Source organism: Elephas maximus, chromosome 16 (genome assembly GCF_024166365.1).
Source record: "Elephas maximus indicus isolate mEleMax1 chromosome 16, mEleMax1 primary haplotype, whole genome shotgun sequence".
Classification (NCBI taxonomy): Eukaryota; Metazoa; Chordata; class Mammalia; order Proboscidea; family Elephantidae; genus Elephas; species Elephas maximus.
Window position 1 is genome coordinate 67,235,620 of NC_064834.1, and position 13,118 is coordinate 67,248,737.

The following is a 13,118-nucleotide window of genomic DNA, read 5'->3' on the forward strand; positions in this document are numbered from 1 at the left end:
CCTTTTGTCTTTTCAGTTCTCCAGTACCTAATTAGCAATTCTTACAGTAAAATAACTGGCATGGTTTCTGTTTCTTGACGGAACCTTGGCTGATACAGGAAATAAGAGAGTCAACTCCTCATTTATTACTGCTGAAAGTTCATTGATCATGTACGTCTGAAGTTGATCAATAAAAATACTGATAGTATAAGCACATTGAAGGAGTCCAGGTGGTGAAGTGAATAAGTGCTAGGCCACTATCTGAAAGGTTGGCTGTTCGAACCCACTAGCCACTCCTTGGGAGAAAGATGTGGCAGTCTGCTTCCATAAAGATTACAGCCTTGGAAACCTTATGGGGCAGTTCTACTCTCTCTTATAGGGTCACTATGAGTCAAAATCAACTTGAAGGCAGTGGGTTTGAGGTTTTTTGTAAGGACATTATATACAGATATGGAGGTAACCACCAGAAGTGCTGCTGCTGCTACGACCCACTGCCATCGAGTTGATTTCGACTCACAGCAACCCTATAGGAAGAGAACTGCCCCGTAGGATTTCCAAGGCTGTAGTCTTTATAGGAGCATACTGCCACATCTTTCTCCATAGAAGAGCTGCAGGCATGTTTAGAAGTAGTTTCCACTGGGGAGAGAGATTGTCATTGGGAATGGGGAGGGTATTTGTTCATCTGTACAAAAAATACTTTGATTAAAAAAATCATTTTAATCCCCTATCCTCTACATTTATTGATGTGAATCTCATGCTTAGGGAGTGGAGAAACTGCAAATCGCCTAAAGTTTTGAAGCTCAGATATGGTGGATTTGAAACTCAAAGAATTATTTAGTATTTTTGGTAAATGATAAAAGAAAATACTCAAACACAAGTCCTCAAACAACTCTAACCAACACTGACAAATAATACTAAAGATTTAATTGAATAAATTCAACTATCCCTCCGTAAAAGGGTATAACATGAAGTTATTTTTGTGTTTTAATTCTTCTCTGGGTGTTAAATGAAAATGTAAATGAAAGGGCGTAGTAAAAGGATAAATCAGAACCCAAGGCCGAGTTTCCCCAAGGTCGAGTTTCCCCAAAGCCTCTCATTTTAGAGATTAGTAAACTGCGCTCCAGGAAGAAGACAATTGGTTAAAATTAAATGAAGTTTTGCTCTCATTTACGCTTTCACTCCTGAAACACATGCATATGGGCTGCCTACTGTGTACCAGCCATGGGGCTTGGCTCTGGGAACACAGATTCCTTTCACCAAGAGGTTTCCGGCAAACGAGAAAAGCAGAAGCACAGGGAAAACACAGTCCCTTTTCCATCTTACTTTTCAGGTCCTTTACAGTGGTTTTGCTGTGTAATGACTCTGTTAGTCTTCACGACAAGACTCTAAGGTAAATGGTATGTTCCCATTTTGCTGAGGAGGAAACTGAAACTCAAGGTGGTAAAATAATTGCCCGAAGCCAGGAATGTTTTATTCCAAAGCCCGCACACTCTCATCTGCGGCACCGTGATCTACAGAGTCATAATGTGTGCTTTGGGATGGAGCAGGGGAAGAGAGAAGAGCATGTTTTGACGAGAATCTCTGTGGGTCAGACTGTGTTTAACTTAAAAACTAATTTAAATTCACCCTCACAGCGTGAAAAGAAACAAAGCCTCTCTCCAGGCCTGATTCCTATAAAACCAATACTCCATCTTTTTTGTTGCAGGAAAAGAAGTTTGTTATGAAAGGCTGGGATGCTTTAAAGATGGTTTGCCGTGGACGGGGATTTTGTCAGGACATTTGACAGGTTTACCCTGGTCTCCAGAGGAGATAAACACTCGCTTTCTGCTCTATACTATTCATAATCGTAATGCCCCCCAGGTAGGCTAACTTGCTTCCTTCACGCATAGACTATTCTAAAATATAAGATGTATGTATAGATGAAGAAGGTATAGATATGTAGATACAGTAAGCTACTCTGGCATTAGCTGTTGATTTAAAGGCAAATATTTATTTTTAGTATGTGAACCAGATTCCCATATTATTTTTCTAATATTTAAATAGGAAGACATACGTTGTTTTACATAAGAGAAGTTTGATATTAAGTTCAGGTAAATGTATTGAGAACCTTCCACACAGAAGACTGTGAACAAGCAACAGTGCCTATTACGTATCGAATTGAATTGATCAAGACTGTCTTAACTACATTATAAAAGGGGAAATAGGGTACTTATACAGATCCTTTAATGCAATACAAATTATGATCTGTGATGTAAGACACAGATAAGAGACTCTGGGAACAAAGAGCTTACCTTCACCTTGGGGATAGGGATGGGAGTTAGCAAAGGCATTGAGGAGGACATCATATTCGAAGGGTGTCCCGAAGTACGGACAGATCTTTATAACCAGAGATAAATGGGGGGGGTTGGAACAAAGACGATGGCATGAATAAATACACAAAGGAGAGAAACTTCAGGGCATGCTTGATGAATGATGTGTTGGGATCGGCTGGTCTCAAAAGTAAAGTTAGTCAGAAAAGTAGTTTAGGGATAAATTGTATCATTCCTTCCTGTGGAGTCCGGGCTTTTTCCTGTGAGCCATGAGTCCCCATTGAGGGTTTGGAAGAGGTGCTTTAGCACACTGACTCTGTCAGAAGTGCACCCTCTGTCTGGAGCTGGGAGAGACTGGAGGTGACCAGGAGATGATTTAGAGCTGTGCCATCCAATGTGGTGGCTACTACCACATATGGTTATAAAATTTAAAGTGAAATAAAAGTAAAAGCTCAGTTCCTCAGTCACACTAACCACGTTTTAAGTGCTCAATAGCCACACATGGCTTAGAGTGGCTGCCATATTGGACAGAACAAATATAGACTATTTCCATCAGCACCGAGAGTTCTATTTGACAGCACTAAATAGAACTATAGCACAGTTTAGATTAGACATGGGGAACTAGCTTAAACTTGTATAAAGAAAGTGAGTAGGATAATATAAAACTGACATGATAAACATCAATTACTGTCCTGAGATTATGAATGGTTGGGAAAACAATGACCCTCTTATCATAAAGAAGAGCAAATTTTGGGTAAGAGAGAATGGGCTAAAGCCTGAACAAGTCAAGTCTGGGCAGACTTTTGAAAATTTTCCTCTCACACCTTAGTGGTCAGTCTGGACCTGGAGAAAGAGAATCAGAAGTCTTTTACCTGGAAGTGAGAGTGGAAACCCAGGGAGTATATGAGATCCCAGGGGTGAGGACAAAGCATGAGACTAGACCCAGGTGTTAGCTGTTCCTGAGTCAGTTCCAACATAGAACAACCCTGTATACAACAGAATGAAACGCTACCTGGTCCTGCGCCATCCTCATAATTCAACTTGAGGGGCTCATCTTCCATCACTATACTAGACAATGTTCTGCTGCCTTTTTTTTTTAGAAGTAGACTGTCAGGTCCTTCTTCCTAGTCTGTCTTAGGCTGGAAGCTCCGTTGAAACCTGTCCACCATTGGTGACCCTGCTGGTATTTGAAATACCGGTGGCACAGCTTTCAGCATCACAGCGACATGCAAGCCACCACCGTATGACAAACTGACAGGCGAGTGGTGGAGACAAGTAGTAGACCCAGGTGGAGCATCTGCATTTAGAGAACAGGAGAGAAAGGGGCCTGAGAGGGAATACCCCCCAACACGAGATCATTTTGTCTTCACCTGCATCTATAACCCTGAGGCTTGCTTTCTATCTGACCCATCACACACACGGGAGGCCTTCACATCATATAATCATACAAATATAGTCTGATTTGTAGCTGTCTGCTTATCACACACACACACACAACTCTTTACTGAAATAAACATCTGTTCTGTAGAACTGACTCTACCTAGGGTAGAGAAGAAAACTTGTTTTGGGTTTAAACCAAAACCAAACCAAACCTGTTGCTGTTGAATCAATTCCGACTCATAGTGACCCTATAGGGCAGAGTGGAACTGTCCCATGGGGTTTCCAAGGAGCAGCTGGTGGATTCGAACTGCTGACATTTTAGTTAGCAGCCGAGCTTTTAACCACTGTGCCACCAGGGCTCCTGTTTTGGGTTTAGAGAAACTTATAAAAAACCTATCATCAAAAGTTTGATTTTTATAACTGTCAAAAAGTTGAGAAAATCTATGTTGAATTCAAATGTTTTTAAAGCACAGTAAAAATAAAAATATTTTGAGGGACCTTCTCTGTCTATTTAGGACTCTGAGGGCACATCTGTCCATTTAGGACCGTGTCGCCTGGTCATGACCCTCAGTACATATAGGGCCCATTGATCCTTTTGTACATGTGGTCATACACATGAATTTTTTGTGGAGTAAGTAAGAGTAAGTAAGTAGGTACAGACGAGTCATTGGTGAGGCAGCATAAATCCCTAAGCCAGTGAAGACAAAATTGGGAAACCCAATATTTCCTTGATAAAGAGACCATAAAACAATATTCTTCAGGTCTTCTCCCCACCCTTCCTCCCCACCCAAAAAAAAAACTCAGTGCTTTCAAGTCGATTCTGACTCATAGCAACACCATAGGACAGAGTAGAACCGCCTCCGTAGGGTTTACAAGGAGCATCTGGTGAATTCGAACTGCCAGCCTTTTGATTAGCAGCCAAACGCTTAACCGCTACACACCAGGTCTTCTCCACACCCTCCATTTGGACAGAATCATGTGTGGCTAAAAACCAGTCCTGTACCTGAATCTTGCAATGATAGTTTGCTGTTAAAATGTTTTTTGTTTTTGTTTTGTTTTAAAGCTAGGATATAGGATGAGCCAAGGTGTGATCCTTAAAGCAAGGATTGTCCCAGCCCTGACCAATAAATTTGACTGCCTTTGTTCATGAGAAAACAGACGTAAACTCTTCATAAAATGGTTTGTCATACTCTCTTCTCCGCTACCTTCTGTAAGGATGCAGCCACCCACTTTCCCAGGAGTCCATGACTCCTTAACCAAGTGGCTCATGTGGTCACTGGTGGTGACGCGTATTGGCATACTTTTACCAATTTCTGTGTCTGCAGCTGTAGTTAGGGCTGGAGCATACCTACCTGTTGACTATTTTTGACTTACTAGGAATGAGATCACCTGGAATGCAGTGAGCACTTGTAGAATGGGTTTCTCCAGCACCAATTAGATTCCATCAGTCAAGAAGAAGAATGTCAAGAGGAAAGGCCTGAGCGCTTAGCTAAACTTTGATGCTTTTAGTCCTCTCTCTCAATAACCTGTTCTGAATGATATTGACACTGTTTTTAGTTTCTCTTTGTGCAGCGGCAGAGTCTGATTCCAGGATGTTGAATGGAGTTTCCCGTTTTCTATGCTAGTATGCTATTTTAGAGGGTTTTTTTTATGCCAGATTGAATGTGAGGTGAACAAAAATGTTTTTTCTATCTTTTCAACTTTATTCAGTTCTGACAACAGAGGATGTTAGTATCCCACAGTACGTTGCCACTTTGAGGTTTGAGTGAGGTCCCACTTCTTCAAACTAGGGAAAGCATACACAAACGTCTACTAAACTCCCTCTCCAAAATAGGCTTTTCTGACGTAGAAACAGAAATATAGCAGTTGTTTGAAGGAGTTGGGGATGTTTGTATTTGCATCTGGGTTCTTTTAGATATATTAGATGGACATCTCTGCACTGGGATTGCATTATTTAGCACAGAAGGATTTCTTAGAAAGCCTGAATAGAATTGATTTTACTCCCTGCCTCAGCAAATGCCACACCCAGTTTGGATCCTATCAGCAGAGAACACTATGATCAGAACACAACTTGAGAGCCCAGTGGTTAACACGTCACATGGCTTCAGAGACAGACCATGTGGGTTTGAACCCCGATTCCAGGGCCCATTAGCTGCAATACTTGAGGGCAACTTGACCTCTCAGTGTCCCCTTTTCCTAATTTGTAAAATGGGATGATGGTGATAGTACCTACCTCCAAGTGTTGTGAGGGTAAAACAAGCTACTCTGTAAAGTGCTTAGAAGAATGCCCAGCACACGGACAGATAGGGGTGTTAGCTGTTACAATGACTGTGTAAAGTACCTTAAGATTCTTGTAATCTTTTTCTTACAGTCTTGGAGATACTTTAGCCAGCATGTTTTATGATTAATTGCATATTACTATTAAACACAGGTAGTAATGGGCTCTTTGTTTGAATCTCATCAGTATTTAAATGTGTTGCTTCTCCCGTTATGGGATTCACCATTGAAATCTTGCTATTTGCTGATTACAGTATTCATTTTTTCAGTAGAATTGCCTATAATTATGCCTTTTAATTTTTCTATTAATAACAAAACCACTTAAATTTCTAGTATTCTAAAGCCATTGAGAGTTTGGTTATTAAAACTAAATATAAGAAATACAAAAGAATATTTAACATGCATATAAATTTATCTTTAACATCCTGTTTTGAAGGAGCCCTGGTGGCGCAGTGGTTAAGTGCTTGGCTGCTAACCAAAAAGTCAGTGGTTTGAACCCACCAGCAGCAGTCCCATGGGCAAAAGATGTGGCATTCTGCTTCCATAAAAAAAAAAAAACCTTGGAAATACTGTAGGGCAGTTCGACTCTGACCTATAGGGTCGCTATGAATAAGAATGGCCTTGACGCACACAACATGCTGTTTTATTTCCTGTGATGAGATTCTAATTTCTATTCCTCATTCATAATGTGGGTGGACGATCCTATTGCCACCTTTGCTGGATGTTTCTAAGCTTCAAATAAGATAATTCCCATGAATTACACTGACAACTGAGAAGTGCTAAGTAAAGTTCACTGAATGTATGATCTAAACTCACCCAACAATGACTTATAAACATTGCCTTAGAACCAAGCACTTCTTTTTCCTCATGCTTAAGTTTGCATATTGCATTTTATAATACATTAATAATTTGTTGGTACTTTTTGCAATATGTAGCAGTAATTTTTTTGATTGAAATGTAATAAAACAGATGGTTACAAAATCAAATTTAGTGAAAGACTTTGGAGCAGATTTAGAATAATTTTACTAAAGATTAGATGATTTAAATCATCATCTTAATCTCTTTTCATTTGAAACAGGAGATCAGTGCAGTGAATTATTCAACTATCCAAGCCTCCTACTTCGGAACAAACAAGATGACTCGTATCAACATACCTGGGTGGAAAACAGATGGGAAATGGCAGAGAGACATGTGCAATGTATGATGTGAACAGTGTCCTCTTTACACTAGAATAAACGCTTTATGTTTAACATGAATATACTTTGCAAGGTAGTAATCATATTCACAGGAATCCTCCATTCAGTTATCCACATTGTCCATGTTCCTGGGCCTCAAATGAATTACCATTTTCTGTTTACTTTCATTTATTATGAATTGCATAGGTTCTAATGGGAGCAGATTTTTATTATCAATTTTGGTGAATTCTTACCTCTGACAAAGGATTAAATGGTATGATCAATTTCTTATCTGTGGAAAGAAAATTTTCCAAGTTTACTCCATGAAATCAATTTTCCTCTCTTATACCTGAGATTAGTAGATGGAAAACATCATAAACAATTAATTATTCATAGGACCATATAGTGGGGTGGAGTCGTCTGTCGGGATTCATGTCCTGGTTCTCCTACTTACTAGCTCTGTGATCTGGGGCAAGTTACTTAACCTGCCTGTGCCTCAGTTTCTTTATCTGTAAATTGAAGATAAGAGTAATACCTATTGCATAGAGTGGTTGTGAGGATTAAATAAATTCATGTATGTAAAAAGGTTAGAACACTGCCTAACATACAGTAAGGTCTCAAACACCAGCTAAGGTTGTTTCTCATTATGGAGCCAATTGTTTAAACACTTTTTTTTAAAAGCAGTTATTTCTTTAATACTTAATCTATACTATCTGATACTATAAGCCTTTATTCTAGGTGTTGCTACAAGCGGAAGACGTGAACTGCGTTAATGTAGACTGGATTAACGGTTCACTGGAATACGTCCACGCTGTAAACAATCTCCGCGTTGTCGGTGCTGAGGTGGCTTATTTTATTGATATCCTGGTGGTAAGAAGCGTTGATTTTTACTTAAATTATATCTAACTGGTTTTGAACTGTAGCATCCAGAATTTTTGACAACTTTATATTCTTTTTATTAGCTTAGACGAGTACTGAACACGTGAAATAATAAAGCATAGTAGAGAGAGAAAAGGGGCGTTACTTCTACTTCTTCCGGTTGAAAGAAGTGCCTGTGCCTATACAAAGCACCACTAGGTGGCAGTGTCTCTTCACAGGCTCCTTACCAGAAAGTTCCCCAAGGACGGCTGCCTTAGTCAGCGTGTAGGACCAAGTTGGTTAATTTTCACCACACTGTAAACCTCTTTTTGATTATAAAGCATCCCCATCTTATGGGTACTATTTCTTCACAACGTGAAATGAAATTTCACACAGAAACGGGGTTCTGTGGCAGTGAATTATTTAGGATTCTAGGCCAATCCAGAAACAACTATTTAACCTACACATATTCTAAAAGAATAAAGTCGAGCTTTGCTCTTTATGAGAGATACACCTTGAGACACTTACAAATCTCCAAGTGCTCTACCATTGTAGAAGGTAATTTCCCACCATTAAATGCAGAGAAGTAAAACTTAAGGACTCAATGACTCCTTCAGACTTTCAAGGAGAGCTTTTTAGTTCATTCAACAGACACTACCCTCAGCACTTGCCAAGGGCCGGCACTGAGGATACTACTGTAAGCAGGACAGTGTCTCTGCTCTGTCAGAGCATGAAGTAGAATGAAACACATAAATGAACAAGAAAATGTCAGCTGGTGACAAGTGCTGTGAAGAAAACCCAAGGCAATGGGATGAAAAGTGGCAGAAATGGAATCTAACTTAGGGTATTCCAGGAAGGCCTCTCTGAAGAGGTGATGTCAAGCCCTGACCAGAATGAGGTCTCTCCCAGTTGGTAAACACCCTGGAGAAAGGATTGGGGACAGAACAACTCACCTAGGCCCGCACCCTTCTCCTGTCCCTGCTCTGTGCAAGGAGGTACTTACAGTGCCCGAGTCTTTGTATACAAAGGATGAAGAAGATTTATCTACTCTTCAGAGAAAACCCAGTCTAAAGCCTCTGGGAATTTCTGTGTTGATCCTGGGGTTTGATCTGTGGGCTCTTCTAGATTCAGTAAGTAAACAGTAGTGGCTTGTAGGAAGTTGGGAGGAGAGGGTTGCTGAACTGAAGGAAAAGTGTTTGCGAAATTAAATGTCCACTGAATTGAATGGGCAGTCTTGGAGGCCCAGGGTGAGGAGTGGGAGAGGCCCTGGGGTGAGGGGGTCTTGGGAAACCCCCGGGAATAATGCAGAAGCCAGGTCTGAAGAAGGAACAGCCAACGAAATGGCTGTGGGCCTCTTCCCTGTCTCTCTTCTGCCATCTCACCTCAGCTAATTAGGCACCGCACTAACCCACCTGGACTGGTCCTGGGGCCAGCAGAGGGCGAAGTAGATGGAAAGGACGAGAAGCATAGAAGCAGAGGAGGGCCAAGAGCCCATCTCAGATACCAACCTGTACAGGAGGCCAGGAAAGAAAGCGGAAATGTAAAATGGCGGCAGCAGTGGAGGAAGGGACACCGTAATGATCAGGAACCATTCCTGGGTAGCCATCCCAATATGTAAATGAGAGAGAAAATACTCTTTGTAAAGCAACATATAATACTGTCACAGCTAGTGAAAAAAAATGCAACATTTCATCAAATGACGGATTTACACAAGTGAAGGCAATTACTTCATTTTCACTATTTTTATGAAGAGAACCTAAAGCTTAAATGAAACAAAAAATACTTGTTTTGTTTCCCATTAAGTTGGTTGGGTTTTTGTTTGGTTTGTTCTTCTAACTCTTAAGCATATAGCCTCCTTGTAAATATTCTTCAAAACTCCCCTTTTAAGACCAAAGTCATCCCAGACGTTTCCTAGTGGTACGTGCCCTGGAGGGCTAACAGCATAGGTGTGTGCTTCCTTTTGGCCCGTTTTGGGCACGTGCTGGAAAGGTTGGCCCACAGGGAGGGTGGACCCAGGGCTCGAAGCCACAGATGCAGTAGTTAGATGTTCTGTTTCTCCTGAGGACAGCGAGGCCCTGCGGACAGAAGAATCATGCCAAGAGAGTCATTCCTCCAGGTCCACCTGATGCTCCTCCCTGTAGGTGGCAGCAAGTGTCGCTTTGTCACTTTACCAGTCCCCACTCTGTATGCCAAAGAACCATGCCAGCTCTTTTTTTTTTTTAAAGCATATTTAAGCCATTCTACCTGCTTTTCTAAGAATACTTGTTCTGTTTTCCTTTAAAAACTTCTATCAGACAAAATTTGGATATTCACCTTCTCAAGTGCACTTGATTGGCCACAGCTTGGGAGCGCATGTGGCGGGGGACGCTGGATCAAGGACACCAGGCCTCGGAAGGATAACTGGTGAGCGTGCCCCAGAGTTGGGCTTTGCATTTGTTTATGTACTTTGTTTACTCATGATATCGAACATCGGAACAACCGTCACCAAATGAAGCAGCAGAAGCAAGTGTAAGAGTCGTCTAAAACAAAGCACGAAAGTGTTTTCAAAGTGTGACTGTCCGGGGTGCCCAGTGCAGCACGGTCTGTGTGGCAAAATAATGGGAACAGTGTGACCGCCTCCTGTCCAGGGGATGGCTGAATGGATTATGACACATTCCATGCTTTGGAATAGACCCAGAATCAAACCCGTTGCTGTGGACTTGATTCTGACTCATAGTGACCCTATAGGACAGAGTAGAACTGCCCCATAGGGTTTCCAAGGCTGTAATCTTTACAAGGGCAGAATGCCACATCCTTCTCTCACAGAGCTGCTGGTGGATCCGAACTGCTGACCTTTTGGTTAGCAGCGGAGTGCTTAACCACTGTACCACCAGGGCTCCTTTGCTTTAGAAATAGCATACCTCTACTACAAAGAACAGGTTGGAACCCCACTGACTGTCCCGTAAGGGTGTCCATGACACCCAGGGCTGGAGCTCGCCCGGTGTGCACTTGTGCTACTGAGCTGGTTTGTTTAAGGCCAGTGCCCATGCCCTTCCAGTTGCTAAAATTTTGAATATTACTCCTAGATATACTATTAAGTCTGGAAATAATTTATAGAGTAAAACATTTATAGAGTCAGTGCAGCTGTGCCCATGGCTTCTCACTCTCAAAACATATATGAGTTGAGTGTTTTTGAGGGTGATAATTAAGCATATTCCTTTCCTGCACCCTGATTTCCAAGCCAGTTGTTGAGTCAGATGGGTGGAGATAAAAATATTAGCTCCGTTAGCCCCAAGCTGGGCCAGTCTCTCCTTCAGCAGCACCCCCCTCCACCAGTCAGTCACCAAGCCCCACGTCTCTTGCATCTGCTTTGTGCCCCTCCATCCCTGGCCACTAGCCGAGCTCTTGCTGGACTTTGGCCTGGCCCCCAGCTGGTATCCCAGCCCAGTCCGTCTCTCTGCAAGCCATGTCTCGTTGTGTTGCCAGGGTCATCCTTCTGGATACAGGCCATGCCACTCCATGGCTTAAGACTTCTCATGACTTCTTAGCTTGCTATATAATTTTTCACGTTTCATTGTATTTTTCCATGTTTTGGACCTTCGCACATGGCCTCTCTCCCTAAACATCTCCTGTTCATCCTTCAAGATTCACGGCAAATGTTTCTTTCCCAGGCAGGCCTAGTTCTCCGTGCTTCCCTTAATCTTTGAATTCTGCCTCTATTAGATTTGAAAAGACAAATATCATATCATATGGTCTCCTAATTATTTATGTGCTTGTTATTTTCAGTTGACCATGAACTATTCAAGAGCCTCCTTATCCCACAGCCACTCTGGGCCTGGCACATTAGTTGTTGTTGTTGTTGTTAGGTGCCATTGCATCCGTTCCAACTCAGAGCAACCCCCTGCACAGCAGAACAAAACACTGCCCGGTCCTGCAACATCCTAACAATTGTTGCTGTGTCTGAGCCCATTGTTGTAGCCACTGTGTCAGTCCATCTCATGGAAGGTCCTCCTCTTTTTCACTGACCCTCTGCTTTACCGTGGCACATGGTAGGTGTACACTTTCCTATTGTAAAATCAATTATCTGCAGATGTGTGTGTGTGTTGCATTAAATTCAGGTTTTCAACTTATAATGTATTTTTCTAAAAATATATAAGAATTCCAAATTGGATTAACGTATTTTGCTTCTGCCATCTCTTGGTGTGTAACAGACTTTTCCTGCTGAAAATACCCTCTTTCTCCCAGCTCCCTGCTCCCAATTCCCCATTATTCTTATTTAGGATAATAAAATTGTATTTTTGCTCTGAAGTCAATGGGTGGCACAAATCCCCTGCTGGCTCTCAGTTTTCAAGCCCAGGGGGAAGAAGAAATGGTCACAGCTTTTGAAGGAGGAACCTTATGGGGGCCCAGGCCTTCTGTGAGGCATTCCAGCCTAAATGAAGGGAAGAACATTGCCGTACAAGTATTAAGAACTCCTACTGGTTACGATAAATTCATGGAGATTTTGTTTTCATTAATTCTTATTCCAAAAATCAGACACTATGTAACTTCCATTTTTCCAGTGAGGTAAATTATCCTTTTGGGTAAATAGAAAACAGTAACTTTTAAAAGGCTCTGTGACTGTCCAGAGAACATATATGATTTGGATGTTGCAATCTATGTTCCTTCTAAGTAGTGAGTGTTTGAGCAATCATGTTTCTTGAATAACAGAGAACTGAGACCTCAGAAACAGAATTTAGCTTTATCATAACACCACTTAAAACAAAATTAATCTGACACACATTAAGGACATTCATACATTTCTGTGTCTATGATGATTATAAATGGTAGACACTCCTCATAAATGACTGTAATTAGGGAGTTACTCAGATGATTCAAGTTTTTCTTTTCTTTTTATCTATAAACAGCATCAGTGTTTTCCCTGTTTGAGAAACAATTACTCCTCCTATGCTGACCCACACATCCACACAAATGCATGCACGTTAATAACCTCAGTCCCCAGAGGGGTAAGTTCTCATGCAAGTAGTTGAACCTATTGGTTCTCCTTTTCTCCTGAGATATCCCAGAGCCACAGATGCAAATGCTAACCCCTCTCTGTCACTTAGAAGGACCAGACCAGTCTTTTTTGTGTTTTTTTTTTTTAAACTTTTTATTTAGGGTT

The 13,118-nt window shown here is 41.4% G+C and overlaps 1 protein-coding gene across 1 annotated transcript in view; it reads left to right on the top strand.

Annotated features, from left to right (window-relative positions):
• PNLIPRP3 (pancreatic lipase related protein 3) overlaps positions 1 to 13,118 on the top strand; it is an 82,625-nt gene that overhangs the window by 50,804 nt on the left and 18,703 nt on the right. The window contains exons 3-6 of the mRNA XM_049855102.1: positions 1,685 to 1,839; positions 7,024 to 7,143; positions 7,859 to 7,990; positions 10,273 to 10,381. Of these exons, the coding sequence (XP_049711059.1) occupies positions 1,685 to 1,839; positions 7,024 to 7,143; positions 7,859 to 7,990; positions 10,273 to 10,381 (516 nt within the window). The remainder of the gene's footprint in view (positions 1 to 1,684; positions 1,840 to 7,023; positions 7,144 to 7,858; positions 7,991 to 10,272; positions 10,382 to 13,118) is intronic.